This window comes from Neophocaena asiaeorientalis, unplaced genomic scaffold (genome assembly GCF_003031525.2).
Source record: "Neophocaena asiaeorientalis asiaeorientalis breed wild unplaced genomic scaffold, Neophocaena_asiaeorientalis_V1.1 scaffold5, whole genome shotgun sequence".
Lineage (NCBI taxonomy): Eukaryota > Metazoa > Chordata > Mammalia > Artiodactyla > Phocoenidae > Neophocaena > Neophocaena asiaeorientalis.
In genome coordinates, this window is record NW_020174698.1 from 8,202,759 (window position 1) to 8,227,030 (window position 24,272).

The following is a 24,272-nucleotide window of genomic DNA, read 5'->3' on the forward strand; positions in this document are numbered from 1 at the left end:
AAGTGTTCCCTTTTCTCCACACCCTCTCCAGCATTTATTGTTTCTAGATTTTTTGATGATGGCCATTCTGACTGGTGTGAGATGATATCTCATTGTAGTTTTGATTTGCATTTCTCTAATGATTAATGATGTTGAGCATTCTTTCATGTGTTTGTTGGCAATCTGTATATCTTCTGTGGAAAAATGTCTATTTAGGTCTTCTGACCATTTTTGGATTCAGTCCTTTGTTTTTTTGATATTGAGCTGCATGAGCTACTTGTAAATTTTGGAGATTAATCCTTTGTCAGTTTCTTCATTTGCAAATATTTTCTCCCATTCTGAGGATTGTGTTTTCGTCTTGTTTACGGTTTCCTTTGCTGTGCAAAAGCTTTTAAGTTTCATTAGGTACCGTTTGTTTATTTTTGTTTCCATTTCTCTAGGAGATGGGTCAAAAAGGATCTTGCTGTGATTTATATCATAGACTGTTCTGCCTGTTTTCCTCTAAGAGTTTGATAGTGTCTGGCCATACATTTAGGTCTTTAATCCATTTTGAGTTTATTTTCGTGTATGGTGTTAGGGAGTGTTCTAATTTCATTCTTTTACATGTAGCTGTCCAGTTTTCCCAGCACCACTTATTGAAGAGGCTGTCTTTTCTCCACTGTATATTCTTGCCTCCTTTATCAAAGATAAGGTGACAACATGTGTGTGGGTTTATCTCTGGGCTTTCTATCCTGTTCCATTGATCTATATTTCTGTTTTTGTGCTAGTAACATACTGTCTTGATGACTGTAGCTTTGTAGTATAATCTGAAGTCCGGGAACCTGATTCTTCCAGCTCTGTTTTTGTTTCTCAAGATTGCATTGGCTATTGGGGGTCTTTTGTGTTTCCATACAAATTGTGAAATTTTTTGTTGTAGTTCTGTAAAAAATGCCAGTGGTAGTTTGATAGGGATTGCATTGAATCTGTAGATTTCTTTGGGTAGTAGAGTCATTTTCACAATGTTGATTATTCCAGTCCAAGAACATGGTATATCTCTCCATCTGTTTGTATCATCTTTAATTTCTTTCATCAGTGTCTTAATTTTCTGCATACAGGTCTTTTGTCTCCTTAGATAGGTTTATTCCTAGATACTTTATTCTTCTTGTTGCAGTGGTAAATGGGAGTGTTTTTTTTAATTTCACTTTCAAATTTTTCGTCATTAATGTATAGGAATGCAAGAGATTTCTGTGCATTAATTTTGTATCCTACTACTTTACCAAATTCATTGATTATCTCTAGTAATTTTCTGGTAGCATTTTTAGGATTCTCTACATATAGTATCATGTCATCTGCAGACAGTGACAGCTTTACCTCTTCTTTCTGATTTGGTTTCCTTTTATTTTTTTCTCTTCTGATTGCTGTTGCTGATACTTCCAAAACTATGTTGAATAATAGTAGTGAAAGTGGGCAACCGTGTCTTGTTCCTGATCTTAGTGGAAATAGTTTCAGTTTTTCACCATTGAGGACGATGTTAGCTGTGCGTTTGTCATATATGGCCTTTATTATGTTGAGGTAAGTTCCCTCTATGCCTACTTTCTGGAGGGTTTCTATCATAAATGGGTGTTGAATTTTGTCAAAAGCTTTCTCTGCATCTATTGAGATGATCATATGGTTTTTATCCTTCAGTTTGTTAATATGGTGTATTGCATTGATATGTGTATATTGAAGAACTAGGTATTTTGTGATATCCTCTTTGATTTCTTCAGTGATCTCTTGGTTATTAAGTGGTGTATTGTTTATCCTACATGTGTTTGTATTTTTTACAGATTTTTTTCCTATAATTGATATCTAGCCCCATACCGTTGTGGTTGGAAAAGAAACTTGATACGATTTCAAGTTTCTTAAATTTCCCAAGGCTTGATTTGTGACCCAAGATATGATCTATCATGGAGAATGTTCCATGAGCACTTTAGAAGAAAGTGTATTCTGTTGTTTTTGGATGGAATGTCCTATAAATATCAATTAAGTCCATCTTGTTTAATGTATCATTCAAAGCTTGTGTTTCCTTATTTATTTTCGTTTTGGATGAGCTGTCCATTGGTGAAAATGGGGTGTTAAAGCCCCCTACTATGATTGTATTACTGTCGATTTCCCCTTTTATGGCTGTTAGCATTTGCCTTATGTATAGAAGTGCTCCTACGTTGGGTGCATAAATATTTACAATTGTTATATCTTCTTCTTGGATTGATCCCTTGATCATTATGCAGTGTCCTTCTTTGTCCCTTGTAAGTCTTTATTTAAACTCTATTTTGTCTGATATGAGAATTGCTCCTCCAGCTTTCTTTTGGTTTCCACTTGCATGGAATATCTTTTTCCATCCCCTCACTTTCAGTCTGCATGTGTCCCTAGATCTGAAGTGGGTAGATAGCATATATACGGGTCTTGTTTTTCTGTCCATTCAGCCAGTCTATGTCTTTTGGTTGGAGCATTTAATCCTTTTACATTTAAGGCAATTATCGATATGTATGTTCGTATTCCCATTTTGTTAATTGTTTTGGGTTTGTTATTGTAGGTATTTTCCTTCTCTTGTTTTACCTGCCTAGAGAAGTTCCTCTAGCATTTGCTGTAAAGCTGTTTTGGTGGTGCTGAATTCTCTTAGCTTTTGCTTTTCTGTAACGCTTTTAATTTCTCCATCAAATCTGAATGGTATCCTCACTGGGTAGAGTAATCATGGTTGTAGGTTATTCCCTTTTATCACTTTAAATATGTCCTGCCACTCCCTTCTGGCTTGTAGAGTTTCTGCTGAAAGATCAGCTGTTAACCTTATGGGGATTCCCTTGTATGTTATTTGTTGTTTTTCCCTTGCTGCTTTTAATATTTTCTCTTTGTATTTAATTTTTGATAGTTTGATTACTATGTGTCTTGGCATGTTTCTCCTTGGATTTGTCCTGTATGTGAGTCTGTGCTTCCTGGACTTGACTAACTGTTTCCTTTCCCATATTAGGGAAGTTTTCAACTATAATCTCTTCAAATATTTTCTCAGTCCCTTTCTTTTTCTCTTCTTCTTCTGGGACCCATATAATTCGAATGTTGGTGTGTTTAACCTTGTCCCAGAGGTCTCTGAGAATGACCTCAATTCTTTTCATTGTTTTTTCTTTATTCTGCTCTGCAGTAGTGATTTCCACTATTTTGCCTTCCAGATCACTTATCCGTTCTTCTGCCTCAGTTATTCTGCTATTGATACCTTCTAGAGAATTTTTAATATCATTTGTTGTGCTGTTCATCACTGTTTGTTTGCTCTTTAGTTCTTCTAGGTCCTTGTTAAACGTTTCTTGTATTTTCTCCATTTTATTTCCAAGATTTTGGATCATCTTTACTACCATTATTCTGAATTCTTTTTCAGGTAGACTGCCTGTTTCCTCTTCATTTGTTAGGTCTGTTGGGTTTTTGCCCTGCTCCTTCATCTGTTGTGTGATTCTCTGTCTTCTCATTTTGCTTAAGTTACTGTGTTTGGGGTTTTCTTGTCGCAGGCTGTAGGTTCGTAGTTCCCCTTGTTTTTGGTGTCTGCCCCCAGTGGCTAAGGTTGTTTCAGTGGGTTGTGTAGGCTTCCTGGTGGAGGGGACTAGTGCCTGTGTTCTGGTGGATGAGGCTGGATCTTGTCTTTCGGGTGGGCAGTTCCACACCTGGTGGTGTGTTTTGGGGTGACTGTGGCCTTATGATTTTAGGCAGCCTCTCTGCTAATGGGTGGAGTTGTTTTCCTGTCTTACTAGTTGTTTTGCATAGTGTGTCCAGCAGTGTAGCTTGCTGGTCATTGAGTCGAGCTGGGTCTTGGCGTTGAGATGTAGATCTCTGGGAGATTTTCGCCGTTTGATATTACGTGGAGCTGGGAGGTGTCTTGTGGACCATTGTCCTGAACTTGGCTCTCCCATCTCAGAGGCAGAGGCTTGACGCCTGGCTGGAGCACCAAGAGCTTGTCATCCACATGGCTCAGAATAAAAGCGAGAAAAAAAAGAAAGAAAGGAGAAGATATAATTAAATCAAATAAAGTTATTAAAATAAAAAATAATTATTAAAAAATCTTTTTAAAGTAAAAAAGAAAAAGAAAGAAGAGAGCAACAAACTAAAAAGCAAATCCACCAATGATAACTGGCGCTAAAAAGTATACTAAGAACAAAAACAAAAACGGACAGGCAGAACCCTAGGACAAATGGTAAAAGCATAGCTATACAGACAAAATCACTCACAGAAGCATACACATGCACATTCACAGAAAGAGAAAAGGGGAAATATATATATATATATCATTGCTCCCAAAGTTCACCTTCTCAATTTGGGATTATTCGTTGTCTATTCAGGTATTCCACAGATGCAGGGTACATCAAGTTGATTGTGGAGATTTAATCCGCTGCTCCTGAGGCTGCTGGGAGAGATTTCCCTTTCTCTTCTTTGTTCGCATAATTCCCGGGGTTCAGCTTTGGATTTGGACCCACCTCTGCATGTAGGTCGCCTGAGGGCATGTGTTCTTCTCTCAGACAGGACAGGGTTAAAGGAGTAGCTGATTCGGGGGCTCTGGCTCACTCAGGCTGGGGGTAGGGAGGGGTACGGCGTGCGGGGCGAGCCTTTGGTGGCAGAGGCTGGCGTGACGTTGCACCAGCCTGAGGTGCGCTGTGTGTTCTCCTGGGGAAGTTTTCCCTGGATCGTGGGACCCTGGCAGTGGCGGGCTGCACAGGCTCCCGGAGGGGAGGTGTGGGGAGTGACCTTTGCTCGCACACAGGCTTCTTGGTGGCGGCGGCAGCAGCCTTCGCGTCTCATGCCCATCTCTGGGATCCGTGCTGATAGCCGCGGCTCGCGCCCATCTCTGGAGCTCCTTTAAGCGGCACTCTGAATCCCCTCTCCTTGCGCACCAGGAAACAAAGAGGCAAGAATAAGTCTTGCCTCTTCGGCAGGTCCAGACATTTTCCCGGACTCCCTCCTGGCTAGCCATGGCGCACTAACCCCCTCTGCAGGCTGGGTTCACACAACCAACCCCAGTCCTCTCCTGGGATCTAAGCTCCGAAGCCCGAGCCTCAGCTCCCAACCCCCGCCCGCCCCGGCGGGTGAGCAGACAAGGCTCTCGGGCTGGTGAGTGCCGGTCGGCCGTGATCCTCTGTGCGGGAATCTCTCTGCTTTTCCCTCCGCACCCCTGTTGCTGTGCTTTCCTCCGCGGCTCCGAAGCTTCCCCCCTCCACCACCCGCAGTCTCTGCCCACGAAGGGGCTTCCTAGTGTGTGGAAACCTTTCCTCCTTCGCAGCTCCATCCCACTGGTGCAGGTCCCGTCCCTATTCTTTTGTCTCTGTTTATTCTTTTTTCTTTTACCCTACCCAGGTATGTGGGGAGTTTCTTGCCTTTTGGGAAGTCTGAGGTCTTCTGCCAGCGTTCAGTAGGTGTTCTGTAGGAGTTGTTGTACATGTAGATGTATTTCTGATGTATTTGTGGGGAGGAAGGTGATCTCCGCGTCTTACTCTTCCGCCATCTTGAAGCTCCTCCCATTTAATAGTTTTTCTTCATATAATTTGCTTTAACTCATTTTAAAAATACCTTCAAAAGAATTTAGGGGGGCTTCCCTGGTGGCGCAGTGGTTGACAGTCCGCCTGCCGATGCAGGGGACATGGGTTCGTGCCCCCATCCGGGAAGATCCCACATGCCGGAGAGGCTGGGCCCGTGACCCATGGCCACTGAGCCTGTGCGTCCGGAGCCTGTGCTCCGCAACGGGAGAGGCCAAAGGGGCAGTTATCACTTTTTATAGATTAACACTTTCCTTTAAAGTCTTTTGGCCTTGCCAATAAATGTTCTTCCAGAGATTCAAAGAAGATCCCACCTGATAGCAATGTACTAATTAGAGACCATATGGACAGAGCTAGAGCTATGGGGTCCATAAAATTCAGTATCAAATTTCACTTCATTGTTGTTAAAGGAAAAAATGCTCTAATTCATTATTCATCATTTCCATAAGTTCAAACATTGGTATAATGTTTCCCAAAGTTTCTTTCAAGCAAATTATGTAAGCTATTCAAAATTAAATTACAGTGTACCTTTGACATTTGAGTTTAATACCTGATGCATTGCCTTATCACATGCTACTCACAAAGGCCAGTGATATACAATGATTTGTGATTTTCCCCCGTGTAAATTTCAGTTTCCTACACTGAGAGGTGGATGTATGGAAACAAGTCAGCACCGGGCATCAGCCCCTGAGTTCAGCTTTGCTATGCCGTCTTTTCATTTCATCTGCAGGAAGTCTTCAGAAATAAAAAGAAAAAAAAAACAAAACCAGCACAAACAATACTTGGCCATATTTCATGAACGAAATGAGTTATAACAGTATTCATTAATTTTGAGATTTGTAAAGGTCTTAGTACGCCAAAAATGTCAAAGATCAACTGTACTGTGTTTAGTTGCTAATCAGAGCTATCCATCTGTAAATATTTTCTTTTTATTTCCCTTGGTAACCGTGTCTTTACAAATTTATCTCCCGGAGAGGTATGTTTTTAATAAAAGAAAACTTGTGGTAAAAGGGTCATATTCCATCTGTGAAAGTATTTGCTCTTTAAAAGTACAGTTTCCAGACCACTCATTCCCAATTTTAAGCATTTATTATGAACTCCTAAATAAATTATTCCTTAAGCCTTTAGACTTCAAGAGATATTACTATACCTATGTACTATAGTCGTTTGGATTTTTAAGTAATGAGATTGCACATTTGTCTCTCCTAGAACCACCAAGACCCATTGCTCCTCCCCAGCTGCTTGGTGTTGGGCCTACATATTTGCTGATTCAGCTAAATGCCAACTCCATCATTGGTGATGGTCCCATCATTCTGAAAGAAGTAGAGTACAGAATGACATCAGGATCCTGGACAGAAACCCATGCAGTCAATGCTCCAACTTATAAATTATGGCATTTGGATCCGGATACTGAATATGAGATCCGTGTTCTACTTACAAGACCTGGTGAAGGCGGGACGGGGCTTCCAGGACCTCCACTAATCACCAGAACCAAATGTGCAGGTAAGACTGAAGAGCCGGCCACTCTGCCAGTGAAGGAATCTAGCATAAGACATACAATATTCATACAATATTAAAAGTACTAATTATTTGGTACATGACTAGTCACACTATTCTAAGAGTTCCAGTTGTAGCCTTAAGTATGTCATAAATTTGACTGATTTAAGGGCAGTGTGAATGTTTATCTTTTATTTTTCAGTAGTATTATGAATCCACAGTCTTTTCTTGCATGGTAATTTTGCTTGGCTTGCTTATATTTAGTCCAAAATCTCTGATTGATGCAGGTGAATGTATTATATAGAGAGAAAACCTTTGCAGTTCAAGCAAACGTTGAATACCTTTCTACTATGTGGAGATTGTCTTCCTCGATAATTTTGTTATGGTCAGTGCAGAGGCCGTATCTGATAATACACATAAGAAAAGTTACTCTGAGCCAATCCTCAGTAAGATAACCCTCCTATTCAGAAAATCCTGTTGTCGAGGATGAATGCAACAGCTTGGCACCCAGCTGTAAAGTACAGAGGCTTTCCATATGTTTTTAAGCCTTGTATTGCCCTCCTAATGTCTGAAACAGAGTGGTGAAAATAATAGCACATGGAGAAAACACAAAGAAAGAATAAAAAGTGAAATAAAAAGTAATATAAAAGCATACATCCTAGTTCCTTATTGTACAATTGTTATAATGAGAGAAAATGCTAGCTATTTATTAAAAGCCACTGAAAAGTTTGTCTAAGTTATTAGAGTATACTTTTAGTGCACTGTTTATTTTATTTTTGAAAATAGTTTAATTTTTTAGGTCAGTTGAAAGAAACATTTTTTTATCCATCAAGCATTATGTTGAAACACCTGCAAAGTTAGTACCTGGGTCTATGCGTCTTGAACATTTATAGATTTAGGTTCTGAAAATTGAAAACTAAGACCATGGGGATCTATGAAAATGTAAATGCCTGTAAAATGTCTTTTGTTTCTTTAACATCTGTTTAGCAGTTACAGTATTCTGAGGCTACCCACCAAGAGTACTGATCTAAGATCAAAGCAAAATCCATGCAATTACCTAATGTACTGTCATCCCTAAATATTTTTTATTCTGGTTCAATTTTTATATGTTAATATTTATATATTAATTGTAAATATCAATATATTTCATATATTAATATTGAAAAATGCTCACCAATAGGAAGCTTAACGGCTCCATCATTAGTCTCAGATGTAGACAATAGAGTCTAGTAATTTGCTGATTGGTGTCATACATTTATCCTGTGGTTGAAAAATAGCTTAACCTCAAAAACACTGGGTAAGTCTCCATGGCTCAGCCTAAATCACACAAATTGCTTTTCAAATTTGTTGTACAGCTATGTCTTTTCATTCTAGGTAATGTGACAAATTATTCTTATTGTAGTAGATGAACTTCCTGAGGGGAAAAACAATTTAACTCTACACCCTCAACTAGTCAGAGAAATAATTTAAAAAGAAGACAATATGGAAACTGAGAAGTAGCTCACTCTTCCAAAATTAATATCCAGTGCTAACATAAGAAGATGAATAGTGATGTCCATTTTACTGAAGATATTGCCTACACATATTTTCTGATAAAATTACCTTTTTCTGCCTACATTTAATCCTTATAAGGTATATACAAATTAAAATAATAAGTGTTGATTTACTATTCCAGAGATCTTCCTTGTGACTTTTTGTGCCCTAACTTCTTTCTTTTAAATATCTCATCTGCCTTCTTATTTTTTTATTTCATCAAAATAGATCCTTAAAAATTTACAGTACCACACAATGTGTTGTTAATAAAATGTAATTGTTTAACTTAGGAATTATTTGAAATCGGCCATTGGTGTGAAGGCCAATGGAGATGGCAAATAAATGAAACTGTGGGGTTTTTTTAATATATCTTTATTGGAGTATAATTGCTTTACAATGTCGTGTTAGTTTCTGCTTTATAACAAAGTGAATCAGGTATAAGTATACATATATCCCCATATCCCCTCCCTCTGGAGCCTCCCTCCCATCCTCCCTATCCCACCCCTCTAGGTCATCACAAAGCATCCAGCTGATCTCCCTGTGCTGTGGAACAGCTTCCCACTAGCCATCCATTTTACATTTGGTAGTGTATGTATGTCATTGCTACTCTCTGACTTCATCCCAGTTTCCCCTTCCTTCCTGTGTCCTCAAGTCTGTTCTCTACTCTGCGTCTTTATTCCTGCCCTGCCACTAGGTTTATCAGTACTGTTTTTTTAGATTCCATATATGTACATTAACATATGGCGTTTCTTTTTCTATTTCTGACTTACTTCACTGTATGAATAACTCAATTTTGTTCGTTTTTATGGCTGAGTAGTGTTCCATTGTATATATGTGCCACATCTTCTTTATCCATAGCAAGATCTTTCTTGACCCACCTCCTAGAGAAATGGAAATAAAATACAAAATAAACAAATGGGACCTAATGAAACTTAAAAGTTTTTGCACAGCAATGGAAACCATAAACTAGACGAAAAGGCAACCCTCAGAATGGGAGAAAATATTTGCAAACGAAGCAACTGACAAAAGATTAATCTCCAAAATATACAAGCAGCTCATGCAGCTCAATATAAAAAAAACAAACAACCCAATCCAAAAATGGGCAGAAGTCCTAAATAGACATTTCTTCAAAGAAGACATACAGATTGCCAACGAACACATGAAAGGGTGCTCAACATCACTAATCATTAGAGAAATGCAGATCAAAACCACAATGAGATATCACCTCACACCAGTCAGAATTGCCATCATCAAAAAATCTACAAACAGTAAATGCTGGAGAGGGTGTGGAGAAAAGGGAACCCTCCTGCACTGTTGGTGGGAATGTATATTGATACCGCCACTATGGAGAACAGTATGGAGGTCCCTTTAAAAACTAACAATAGAACTACCTTATGACCCAGCATTCCCACTACTGGGCATATACCCTGAGAAAACCATAATTTAAAAAGACACATGCACCCCAACGTTCATTGCAGCACTGTTTACAATTGCCAGGACATGGGATCAACCTAAATGTCCATCGACAGGTGAATGGATAATGAAATTGTGTTTTAAGGCTAGTTATGCTGTATTAAGTGGATGAAAAGAACATGTTGATGAGCATTGATTTATCCCTATTGAATACTTATGTTCAGAATGCATATTGAGCTGCAGTAAGTAAAAATAGGACTGTAAAGTGTTTGAGATATTTTACTTTGAGAATAACCTTATCTGTATGGGAGGGGATAGAGTAAAAATAACTTACACTCATAGCTGCTTTCAAATTTATAAATGTCGAAATTTTGAAATAATATTGGTCTTTTTTTTCTGATATGTTATTTGAGAAACATTTAAGTTGTGGTTTCTGTGGCATAAAATGGTATCAAGCTCACTCATCTGTAGTTTTACTTGCAAATGTAAAAAGTTTTTTTTAAAACTATCTTTCACATGTGGGGAGTCTTTGTCACATATCTTTATTAATTTATTTATGTCCTCATAAGGTGTGTTTGATGCAGGTTTTATGGTGAAAAAAAAAGTGCTTATAAACTAGATTTCCAGGTACATTGTAGATTGTAGAGAAACTGGTTACTGTTTTATAGGAACGTCTACTAATCTTGCTCTATTATTAGAAAAAGAGGGAAAGCTTATGCAATTATATATTCTATTAATTTTTAAATAATCCTGAAAAGCAGAAGTTGGATATAATTGATAAACATTGCATGTCTAAATACGGAGTCAGTAAAAGTTAAATTTATGATGTCCATCCACTTCTCTTCAAGGTTCCTTTCCCCAGGTTTAAGATCCCTCAAACCCTACCAACACCAGCATCATCACTAGACTCAGCCTGGTGTTTTATAACAACAAAATAGAACACAACTTACGCTATGATATTATCTGATATTTAGTACAAAAATTCTTCATAGTCTAGGGAAATGATCCCTTTAAGACACCAAACATAACTTTTGGAGAAGTTCCCATCTAATTCTATTAAATTGTGCAAACTCTGAATACTGGTTCTATAAACCATTCCATTTTAACAAATATTAGGAGAATGTCTTGGTGTAGGGTAGTGTTTTACCATTAATATCATCTGGTTGAGTAAATATTTATTGTTTTGAAATAGCTATTTTAATGCATTCTACATGTTAGACCACCAAGAAGCCTTTGAAGATAAGTATAAATTTTTTTTAGCTATATATATGTGTCTGATATCAATTTCACGTGAATTTCTTATAAGTAACAAAAGGATGATGATTACTTTCAGTCTCTCAGAAATTCTTATTTTATTTTGGTGTATCACAGAGGAACAATTTTTGACTACTAGGGACCTATCAAAGAGTAAATTAGTTACTATTTAGTGTCTTTAAAACTCCATTTTAATGTAGTTAAGCCTTTGAAATTTTACTTCTGGCAATAGTAAACTTTTTCATTCTTGGCAGAGATCTGTCAATAAATAATTTTACAGCAAATTAATGAAATGGTTGTATTTATTAATGAGTATATTTTGTATTTTAAATGCAAGTGTAGATTTTCATAATTCAGTATTGATTGGTACTGCTTTATAATTATTTGGATATTATTATCCCAATTTTGTAGCTGGTGAATCTAAGATTCAAGAAAAACAAAATAAAAACAATGATTTGGCTAACCTCAGCCAACTGGGCAACTGGGGCTCACACCCATTTTCTGGAACTTGAAAAGCCTGAATTTTTTTCCCTCTTTCTCCTACTACAGGCAATCTTTCCCCCCCACCCCCACCCCCTTTCAGAAGAAGAGTGTAGCCTGAGTAAATGAAAGTATGATGTCTGGGAGGGATGTACATTTTAAAAAATTGAATCTTCATGGCTGAATTATTCCTTGAGAAAACATAGCTTAATGTTTGCAACTTCAATTTTATTAAAAGCACAATTGATTAGTGTGTTGACACTCAAGTATACACTCTTAAATATTTTAAACAGTTAAAGAAGTGTAAAAAATGTTTTACACTATTCTTTTCTGAAAATGTCCTACCTAGTTGCCAAAGCTGTGTCTTTGTTTTCTTTCTGAAGTACATTAAAATCATTTGGTAAGTGCAATTAACTGCTTCAGGGTTACTCAAGTTAGGAGAGGTGGTAATTACAGCCTCTGGTGCCTGTAGCCACCTACACTTGCCTCATGCTTCTCTATGTGCCTGAGGGGTATGATTACTTCGTTGTTAGCTTACAGCCTGACCCATGTTATTGTTCACATAATGCTTTTTCAGGCATTTTATACATTTTTAAAAAGGTACAAATGTGACATTGTCTTAAATGGGAAGTAATTCAAAAACTCCACTGAACAGTCAAAGAAAGCATACTTGTTTTTTCAGTGTGTCTATTTCCTCTGGGTATACCATCTGGTACAGAAGCTAAGAAAATACAGTTTTCTCTTTCTCTTATTAAATGGAAATAAAATATGCCATCATCAGAAATTGTCTGCATTGCTTGCTTTGGCAATTGCATGTTAAAATTGCTCTTTTAAATTGCCTTCTGCTTCTGGGTAACCCATTGTGGCACTGCTTTATGATTAACTGACATTTTAACAGCATCTCCTTCATAGGGAAAGTCAAGAGTTCAGGGTGTCCAGAACGTAGTATATTTACACAGTTGGGAAAGCTACTCTCTACTCTTATATTGAAGTTCAGTGCTCTTGGCAATTCTCATTGAAAAATGTAGATCTATGAAGCAGTGAAAAAGAGAGTGTCTTATTTTAAACGTAAACATTTACTAAAACTGCATTTTTTTCTCTCCTAAGTCCAAAATGGAAGGAAACAAAACAAAACAATACTCAGGCATACACCAGAAGCCACAGAGTAAGGAATTAAATTTTGGCCTTTTAGCTATAGTATCATCAGCAAAGTGGAACCATATATTGATTTTTATTGTGGTCTAAGATAGTTATCAATCACAAAGACTATTTATCATTGAAACTCAGCCTTGCAGTTAAACAAAAAACAAAATAAACAGCTCTGTAAGAATTGGTATGGTTTAACAGTGTAAGGTTGCCGTATGGTTTGATTTCAGTTGAAGGCTTATATCAGTGCTTGTTTTAAAATTTTTTTGAAATTTATCAGTATGATTTTTACATGGCTTCTTTATTGTTTTTGAGCAAAAAATTTTAAAGGCAATGCTATTATTATTGAAGTAAAAAAAAACTAAATCTAAAAAGCCATAAGAAAAGTAATGGAAAACAACAGTTCTTCAATTTTCTTAAAAATCTAAAACAGTAAAACCCTCTTATAGATTTTTTTTCTTTTTTAGTGAGTAAAACCTGATTTTGTTTTTCAGATTCTGTAGGGAATATTTCAGTCTGAAAGACATTTATCTATTCAGAGAAATTTTATTGGCTTTGTCGTTTGTTAACAGCACTGGGTTAAGTACTAGGTCTTCAAAGTTATACAAGCAGTGCCTTGCACTTAAGTTCCTAGTAGTCACGAGGGACAGCCCTATAAACAAAGAGTAAAATGCAAAGTGAGAGCAGTGAAACTCTTCCTGTTTTTCAAGAAAGTGTTTCCGAGAAGCTGTCACCAGGAAGAGATGGCTTTTAAACTGGATCTTAAAAATTGACTATGAGTTTTTAAGGCAGAAAGAACAGGAAACAATAAAAAACAGAGGGAACCATATGCTCATCCCAGTTGTTAACATTGCTGATGTTTTTTGGATTATGAAAATAGATGGAGCATTGGCTGACTCTGGGCTGTGGTAGAACAGAAGCTGCAGGTGGGCTGTGGCCAGGGCTAATGTAGCCCAGGCTGCTATCCTGTTGTTTTTAAGAAGCAGATTGACACTACTGGATTTGCTTTTAGAAAGGTCATCTCTCTGTGGAAGAGGAGTTAGAACTAAGGAAAGAGTGGGAGCGGAAAAACCATGAAATCATGCTTATAATCAAAATATGCTGTCTGTTATCTTCACTATAGCATGTCTCTCTTACTGTAGATCAGAAATAGGATATCTGTAAATTCCTGGAAATATTGTCATTTCTAATAATCAAAGTTCCTTTCATTAAAGGGATTTTAAAGATATTTTATAGGTGATCTAACTTACTTTATTGTTTGATTTACTTTTCTTTTTCAAATATGTGGGTCAACCAGTGTCCTTAATGTGCATGCAAAATCCATGGTATAATACGTTATTGTAGAGGAGAAAATTATGAAGGATTGGAGAGAAATTCAAGAGCTACTGTGTATTTGATGGGATATTTATTCATTTCATAAATTTTATTGAGGTTGGAGTTGTATACATTGCCATGCTGAGGACTGTAGAAGATACAACATTGGTAGGACAGGCTTCCTACTCTTCAGGAACTGACAGTCTAGTGTAAGAAACCATAATACCAATAAAAGTATAGTAAGTTATATAATAAAAATACAAAGCACTTTGGAACTCCAGAGATGAGGGGGTTAATTTCTGACCCCAAAACCATTTTTCTCAAGCAATATGTTTGAAAACAATATCAACCATTCTTTCCTGAACACAGCTGGATTAACACTTCTGTTAGCCTTATCCCTAATTCCTTAACTGTGAAATAATGTATAAAACAATGTGCAGCCGGTAGTCACCATAAGGATGATTTGCCTTCTCTTTTTCCTTTCTTCTAACACATAGGGAAACTATATGCACAGATGGAGGCATTAAATTGAAAATATAATTCACATCCTAATTTTTTTTTTATTTTTTAAAAGATGTATTATTTTATTTATTTATTTATTTATTTTTTTGGCTGTGTCGGGTCTTAGTTGCCGCATGCAGGATCTTTGTTGAGGCATGTGGAATCTTTTTTTCGTTCGGCGCGCGGTCCGCTGGGGTTTCTTTCTAGTTGCAGTGCGCCGGCTTCTCTCTAGTTGTGCTGTGTGGGTTTTCTCTTCTCTAGTTGTGGCTTGCAGGCTCCAGGGTGTGTGGGCTCTGTAGTTGTGGCACACGGGCTTTGTTGCTCCGCGGCATATGGGATCCCAGTTCCCCCACCAGGGATCGAACCCGCATCCCCTGCAGTGTAAGGCGGATTCTTTACCAGTGGTCCACCAGGGAAGTCCCTCACATCCTAATTTAAATTATCCAAGTAAGTTGTGTGGTTGCTTTTGAATTCTCTGGGGCCCATGGATGATAGCAAAGTTATTCTAAATTTCAATGGAGAGAGAGATTAATTTATAATATAAGCAACTTCTGTTAAGTCTCCTAGTAGTCTATAATGCTAGGAACCCCAGTATAAGAGTCATGAAAGGTAAACAAATATGAAATCCTCTTTCCCCCTGCCCCTTTTGTTTTTTGCCTCAGGCATGGGATGTACTTTTAACCATACGTACAGTTTATGGCACGTTTTCTAATAGCTGTGTAACTAATTAAATAGAGTTGGGCTGCTTTCAGCTTAAAATTGTCTTCTTTTGACTTATTTCGTTGCTAGAAAGCATTTGGTACCAGTAAAAATGACACTTTTAATTTATCCACAGTACTTTACTACATGCTGAGTCTGTTAACAGTATCATTAAGTACTCTTTTTATTGGCTTCATTTGTTTTTATTGAATTTTGCATATGCAGTAAAGCTGACAGGTGAAAATGATTTGAATAACAGCATTAGTTCCATTAAATATCCTGGATACCCCTCTGGTCCTAGGTTTTTATTTGATATTAGGAAGTAGAAATAGCAGTAAAATAATATCTTAATACTGTCTTAAGTGATAATAACATAAGAATATCCGAAGAAGAAAACGACATGGGTAGAATTAAGAAGCTATGGGTCAATCACCTCCTAGAGAAATGGAAATAAAAACAAAAATAAACAAATGGGACCTAATGAAACTTAAAAGCTTTTGCAATATGGGTCAAGATTGCTCAAACACTAACGGATGTGTTCTGTATGAAGGGTGGGCTCAAGAGACTCAGCCTGTGAACTTCAGACCTCTTCAGTGGTGCCACTGTGGTTACACTGGTGCACAGACTTGTCCTTGATTTTCTTCCTTTTTACCCGGAGAATCTACCTTTGTCTTCAGCTGTCACTGCCTGTTTACTTCCTTATTTGAATTATAATTTATTTTCTTTGCTTTGGAATAAAAAGCAAAGTTCTTAAAGTCAGGCTTTGGCAAAAAAAAAAAAAAAAAATGGCAGTCCCGTTTTCTTGAGCAGGGTTTGGTGGGGGAGGAGTACAGCTTATTTTTGGAACTCACTTATTTAGAACCATTCTAGTTAGTGTTTTTGAAGAGTGTTGGTCATTCTGTACGATTTCTTGAATGGAAAAAATTACTTTGTAAAGATGTATCGTTATTTTCATAATTTAACTTTACTCTTAAAATCTGAGGATGTGATCATCCTCTGAGAATTTCATTTTTTGATCTTCACTGTCTTCCTACAAGATACGGCCTTATTATAGCTAATAATTATTGTAAGGATGACTCTTCCATCCTTTTTCCTTTCTACCAACCTGTATATAAACTACAGAGGAGAAAAAAGCATATTTGAAGGAGAAATAATGAGTGGATTCTAATCTCGAGTATTGTAAGTTATGTTACACTTTGTGAACCCAACAAAAAATGAACTTCAAAGGGCAGAAATTCATGCGTTCATGTCACCCTAAGCAAGATACGTGCAAATTCAGCTGTCACTACATATGATATGGCCTAGAAATCATTGAGTGATGTCCATTTTAATTGTTTCAGCCAAATAATATGGGTGAAGTTTGAGTTAAAATAACTCATCTTTCATTCTCTGGCTTTGTTACTATTTCCTACCTCTATGTAATACTTCATAATAAAAAAATAGTCATCAAAAAAGTTTATTTTTATGTGTTATTGTAGTTTTAAGCCGGTACTGTTAAAATATATGAACATCATATTTTTTGTACTCTTACATGTGAATCTATAATACTTTATTGTCAAAACACCTTTGTTTTAACATATTACATATATACATATTTATATATGTAATAGGATCCCCTTTTAACAGTAATTATAGAAGGAAAGTGAAATAATTTCTCTGCCAATTATTAGGCATTTCTTAAGTCAAGAGCACCATATACATAGGATGCTTGCTCAAAACTTACGGTAACATTTATTGGAAATCGTAATATATTGCTTTGCTATACCTTTTTCTTCTCTAAGATATATCTTACAGGTGAACAGTGGAATGGATATGTAGTTTTGAAATATAAATGGCAGTATTCTTTGACAAGTTTGTTTAGATACTTCATTAACTTTTTTTTAAATCTTTTTTTGCCATCCAGTAAATTATAACAATAAAAGAAGTTTAAGAACATGTTTTAGAGGTTTACTTTATCCAATACTGAGCAACATAATCTTAAGCTGCCACTCATTTTATCACCATTATACGATGGCATTTTAAAGCTTTTGGGAAAAAATGTAACTTAAAAACAAATTGGTATATTGATGAATTTGTGATTTTTGGACAGATATATTGGAGCTCACTCTAGTAGTTTAAGAACTGCAATATGAAGATAACAATAGCTGTTCCTTCACCATGCATTATCATGAAACGTGATGATGCTGTAGAGCATGAAGCTTTGTTTTCTTAAAACACAATTTATATACATCAGATTATTAACATAGACTTTCTGATGGGTTGGGCCAGCAGTTCTGTTGTCCTTCATTTAGTCAATGAATTTTGAACTCCTACTAGCACTATGGTAGAGCTGGGCAAAAAGTGAAGAGATGACAACTTCTCTCATTTATCTTGTTTTTAAAAGTAAAATTAACAGGTAACTTAGTTAACTTCTAACAAGTGACAGAATGTGGAAACTGACTCATTCTATTTTATTTTACTTAAATGGGTTATTTTCCTCTGTATTTCCGACTCACATAAAGTACATCAGTAGAATATAGAACTCTGCTTATTCTGGAAAGCAACAGAGAGAAAAGTTTTTCTCTGAGTACTCCTTCCAGCTGCTCAGATAATCCTTTAATTTCTGCCTCCTCTTTATTTCTGGCTTACTGTCCACCAAGAGAAACATGCATTTTTGTAAGGCTAAGTTATATCAATGAACCAGTCACTTTTACAACAGGTCAGCTCATTGAATTAAATTAATATTTGATTTTCTCAGCTTAAATGAACCAGTTTAGGTTTTCCGTTAAAATTTTTGCAATCAGTTTTAACAATTTGGATACCACCTTAAAAATTATATAACTGAGGAATACTGAAAAGCAGAATTATTGTTCCAGAGTTCCCTTTTGTGTTTCTCCATTCTCTCTTCTGGTGAATTCTGCATCATAGGTATATGTGTGCACTGTGCATGTGTCTGCTCTCTAAAATAACCAGCTTTGCTCTGCTTAGGAGGAGAAAATGTGCTAGGGGAGCGCTAACTATCCCTAAGCTTAATTTTTTTGGAGGTGCCTTACTGGAAGTCCCAGATTTTGTAAAGACTTCATTAGAATACATACTCCCGAATAGTTTTTATAAATTATCCATAACAAAGCATTACACTAAATTTCACAAATAGAATTTTTTTAAAAAGCATTTTCAACACTACAGTGTTTATGCAACTATTGTCATTTTTGTCAATGCAGTATTAGTTTTCTCCATGCCCATGCTTTTTTCTTTAAGATGTATATACCAGTTTACATTCTGCTTATTTTATTTGCTGAGATATTAACTCATTTCCCATGTTTCTACAGGACATTCTAACCATCATCTTTAGTGATTGCTTAATATTCTGTTGGATATATGTGCTAGAATATATTTAACCATTCTAATAAAAGTTTAGGCTAACTCCAGTGATTGGCTGTTGTGAATGTTGCAGTGGGGATTATGCACTTGTCCTTTTTCTACGTGGCTGAAAAGTACTTGACACATACTCTTCAACTACTCTGTAAGTACTGTATTAGTACACTTTAATGGACCAGCAAGGGCATGCTTTCACTCATGCAGTTTTAGCACAAGAAAGTACTTAATAATTAATCAAGTCCATATCCCCCATTTATCACTATTCTGCACACTGAGACTCAGTTAGTGAGGTAATCTGATCAACATCTTACAGCTATTTGATGAGAAAACCAAAACTATTATTCAGATTGCACTTCTTTTTGTTTTTTTTAAACATTCATGTGACTCCCTTTTTAAAAGAAGAATTTTTTTTTTTAATTTATATTTTTGGCTGCGTTGGGTCTGCATTGCTGCTCACAGGCTTTCTCTAGTTGCGGTGAGCGGGGGCTACTCTTCGTTGTGGTGCACGGGCTTCAGTAGTTGCGCACGGGCTTAGTTGCTCCGGGGCATGTGGGATCTTCCCAGACTAGGGTTTGAACCCGTGTCCCGTGCATTGGCAGGTGGATTCTTAACCACTGCGCCACCAGGGAAGTCCCACAGATTGCATTTTCTTGTTTTCTTTTACATGAGTATGTCCTACATGCCAGATAGTGCCTTAAGTGCTGGGTATTCTAAAACGAAGACTCTGCTCTGCAGCCACTCAAAATCTGGGGAATCATGATCATAGTAATTACCATGTATTGAGTACTTACTATGCACCAGGCACTAGTGTAAACTCTTAGATTCAAATCCGGGCAGATATGCTAAGCTGCCCGGAGAGTTTAGCAGGTAGGTATATAGGTAAATAATTAGACCAATAAGTGGCATAATAGATGTGCTTTCAGGCTTTATGGAAGCACAAAGGAGCCTTGAAGTAGGAGTAGAATTTTATGAAGCAGCAGATCATGAGCAATTATGAGCTGAGATTTGTGAGTCAGTAAAATCTAGATTAAAAGCTGGCTCTAATATTTACTACTGGGCAAGTAAGAATCTCTCTAATGTTTCATATTGTCATCTGTAAAATTATGATAAATAATTGTACCTGCCCAACTTGCTGTTTGTGAGGTAATCAGTCACGTGCTAAAGCTGAGAACTGATGGTTAAATTTTCAGGAATTTTGCCAGCCAGTTTTAAAATCAGTATTAAAGAATAAATCATACAGACTTACATACATCTTTGAGTAATACATACTCAAAGATTCCTAACTATTTTAATATAGTGAACTATTATCTACGTTCTTGAGACTATCTATGTCTACTTTATCTGTATGTTGGAGATACGACACAATGCTTATCTCTTCCAGTTCTGTCTTGGGAAGCTTAAAACTGTAGTGGGAATATTAGAGCATGGAGATTGGCAAATGCTGCAAATCAGGACTATTTTCTCTCACCACCTCCTCTGTTTTCTGGAGAGCCAAAACCACATTGAAAGTGCTAAACATTTTCCAGCACACCACTAGAGATAATGCATGCAAAATGCTTACTTAGCGCAGAAATAACCCACAGTAAATATTAGCCATTTCTACATAACAAGCCATTTCACTAAAAACAATTTTTCTCCAATATTTAAAGAATTACTAACATGCAGAATATCTGAAAGAATTATGCATTGAGTACCACTACAATTTTCCTTTTGTTGTACTTCCTATATCACATATTTATTGATCTTTCCAACTTTTTATTCATCTATCAGTACATCTTAACTTTTTAACATTATTTTTTAATACATTAGAATATTTTGTTCAAGGGAGTGATTTTTAAAGAATAGTTAAAGAATATGTAGTTTGAATATTTTTACTGAAATGTTTAGAATGGTTTGGTTTTTAGAAATATTTCTCTAGTGGTTGTTGGGAAAAGGATTGAAAGGAGATTTCAGGAGATTTAGAAGGCTTCTAATATCAATCTAGGCAAAAAATTGATCAGTACTTGAACTGAAGCAGTGCAGATAAGGATTCCAATGCTGAGGCAGAGGTGAAAGAGATTTGAGAGTTGCAATCAGTAGAATTTTGTGACACATTGGAAGGAATTCTGGCTTGGAAAAGTAAGGTATAGTGACAGGTTTTAACTTGAAAGGGTAAAACATTGGGAAAGTGTTGGAAGGGAGGTTGCTATGTTTAGTTTTAGAAGTGAGATATTGGGTAGGCACTTATATTCATGGATCTACAGTTCAATAGAGAGGGTAGAGAGCAGGATATACAGATTTGGGCATCATCACCATTTCATTCGTGACGTTGGAGTCATGGGTATGCTTTCCTTGAATTAGAAATTCAGGTAAATTTTGTTCAACCACATTTAAAAAAAATTTGGGGGAGGGTTGAATTATATTGTATACGTTAATATCTTTTTGCATGAACTATTCAGATTACTAAAACTGTTCAATGTTTTTATGTAGAACCAACTTAAAAAAATACAGTGGCTGTTTTTTATTTACAAATGCATTGAACTTGATCAGTATATACTTTAAAAAGACTGATTAGTTTGTCGAATTATGACATCCGTAGTTACATTTTAAGTGTTCCCCATAATGAGTAGCTCAGAGCATTATGCTAAAGGCAGAATCAAAATGTGGTTTAGTTTTGGTTTTCACCAGCTGATCCTAGGCGAACTTGCCCTCTGTTGAGTGCATTTCTGTCCTCTTTCCCATTTGCTCTCTGACCTCCTTTGGTACCTCATCTCAAAGATTCATGGTGTTCTTATGCAGAATGCATGCACTTAGGAACTCCACACCATGACAGGAGAGGGTCATGAGCACGTGTAGGAGGGATTAACAGCAGCAGAGGCTTGGTCATTTTTGGGGATGCGAGTATGGGACAAACAGTTGTGTTTGCACTGATATCCTAATAGAACTTTGAGTTATAACAACTTATTTTTTCAGTTTTGTATCAAATTCTACACTTGAGGGCTTTGAAAATGAACTAAAATAATTATTGTGATTCTTTATACCCTCAAACCAGAAGCCTCTGTAGGACAAATTTAAATAACTAGACTTTCCAAGGATTTTCACCAGAGCAAGTGAAATAAAGTACCTATTTCAGTGAATAGCAGAAAATAAGTGTTTCTTTGTCAGATTTTAGTGGAATGTTCTTGTAGTCTAAAAAGTAGGTCGGCAAGACTGAGATTGTATTGTAAAACAGCACTACAAATATCTTCTTAAGGAAATGACTCTACAGTTACCTATTATTAAAACAAAAACAAATTTTAGTGATTTATTCCTTAAACTATTCCTTAGTCTTTGAGTATAATGCTAATTATATGGGCTAGGTTAATTGGATTTCTACTTTTTTTAGCTGATCACTTTTTCTCTCAGTTGCAATATTTTATAATTGTAATTTTGTAAGTAATAAGTAAGCCCTTTTTAAAGCTCTGTTTATTCTAATCATTTATTTAGTTGTGTACAATTTCAATGAAAGGATTCTCGAAATACATTCTAAAGTTGGTTAATCAATTCTTTCATTATCTTTTAAGAAGATGAGTTGGTATGACCTCTATTATGAAATTGACTCCGAGAGAAAGTGTCAAAGTTGGAAATCTATTAAGCTCCTGGAAATATATTTTGACAGAAATATGTATACATATATTTGTAACAGTAAAGTTAAAATTGGGTAATATTACTATTATTTTAAATTTAAAGTCACGAATTGATCTGATGCAGACATCTTTAGGAGTTAAAAATATTCTTTTAAAAAAAATAAGAGGGTATAATCACAGCCTTTTAATATACCTGTCATCAAAAGTCTGAATAATAGAGAAATGAACATGGACCTGCATGCAGCAGAACAGTAGAGCATAGATGCTCCCATATTACAAACAATACACAATATTTTAATTTTCATGGGACTAGTAAACCATTTATTATATTATGGTTTTAGCAATGAATAGTGCATATGTCTTCAGTTAAAAATATATCCTTGGCTTGGAGAGGTAGTATTTAAGAAGTTTGGAGTGAGAAATGGTTTGGCAGTGTAACAAGGCATGTTAAAGTGCCTACCTTGAAAGGAAAGAAAAAGAGATAGACATTTCCCATTACTACCTACTGTTAAGGTGCTCACATTATCCCTAAACAACCTCATGCTTGTGGCAATAATCATGCACTGTCGTTTTTTGTACTAATATGAAAGGGCAATTCAATCTTTTTGACAAATACTGCATCACTTCTGGCTTGGCAAATTTTCATCACACAAACCCAGTTGATACATATATAGGTTGTGACACTCTGGCTGAAATGACTTTGGATTAACTGTATCGAGGAAAGTAAAATTTTATTTAAGGTGTTATTTTTCTTCCATTTTCCTTTTCTTCTCTTCCCACCCCAGCCTACCCTCACTCTTGCCCTGAGTTCAAATTCATCCTACTTCCATGTTCCTTTATAAGCTATATCATTATATCCAGAAAATGTCTTACAGTGAAATTAAAGGAAGCTTTCCATGGATGTTCGTAGTTTGCTTCTTTGTTTATATTTTCTCAGTTGTCTGTGCACATCTATGTCCACATGCACCCATGTACAGTCTAAGGGATTCACAAAATTTTTGCTTTCTTCCTGGAGCTCTTTTTTCTAAAAAGACCTATTGTATAGTTTTTATAACCGTAGCCTCTCAGAGTCATTCATAGTCTCTGAGTTGGTGTGAAGTATGAACAAAAAAACAAAGCATTTTTGCTTTGATGATTTTATAGTTACAAGTTTTGTACTCCTAAAATGTCCTTTGCAATCATGCCTTGTTTGGAAGTAGTTGTTTTACTTTTTTTCTTCTTTAGTTGCTACATCTTCTTAGTTGCTATATATCTCGTGGAGAGGAAATGAAAGGTTTATTACCTTAAAAGATGACACATGAATTCTGTGCTAACTCCCAAAGTGGCACTCCTGAGAAAGAGGTCATTTCTCTGGTAACTTAATATGCCAGGTAAGATTTGTTTGTATTTTAAATAAAGTTACTGAGTTAGGAAATATTAACTTTAGAAAATGCAGACTAAAATCAATAGTTTTTCTAAACCCCCAAACAAGATTACAAAGGAATTATTCATGTCTTTAGCCTCTTTATCATTCTTTCTCAGTGAAGTAGCCTATATTGAGTAAAAGCATAACAAGAATAACAAGTAGAAAAATAATTTTATATATGATTTTTAATTTAGAAATTAATGATTACAGTCTTTTTTCCATAGCAAATAGCAATGTAATAAACTTTTTGGGAAAAATTTTTGGTATAGTTTTTAATTTAAACTTGTACCTTTAAGATTGATTTCATTTGATAGACTGCTTGCCATCAAACTCGAGATTAATGAAATCTTTACTATTAAAATTGGATTGTTTTTTCCTGGCTCTGTACATATTCTGTGCCATTTTGCGTTTCTCACCAAGTTGTAATAGTATTTTGTATTGTGGTGAGGTTTGAACATATACTTATTTATAAGGCACAGTACAGGCTTTGTCTCAGGTTAAACACTGGAATGATTCCAAAGAAGTTTTTTTTTGTTATCATTGTTGATTAATTTTGGAAATTTGTAT

The 24,272-nt window shown here is 36.0% G+C and overlaps 1 protein-coding gene across 2 annotated transcripts in view; it reads left to right on the top strand.

The window, feature by feature from the left end:
• Positions 1-24,272, top strand: part of PTPRK (protein tyrosine phosphatase receptor type K) — a 564,516-nt gene that overhangs the window by 340,961 nt on the left and 199,283 nt on the right. For both annotated transcript variants that reach the window (XM_024759084.1, XM_024759085.1), the window contains exon 7: positions 6,711-7,004. In XM_024759084.1, coding sequence (XP_024614852.1) covers positions 6,711-7,004 — 294 coding nt within the window. The remainder of the gene's footprint in view (positions 1-6,710; positions 7,005-24,272) is intronic.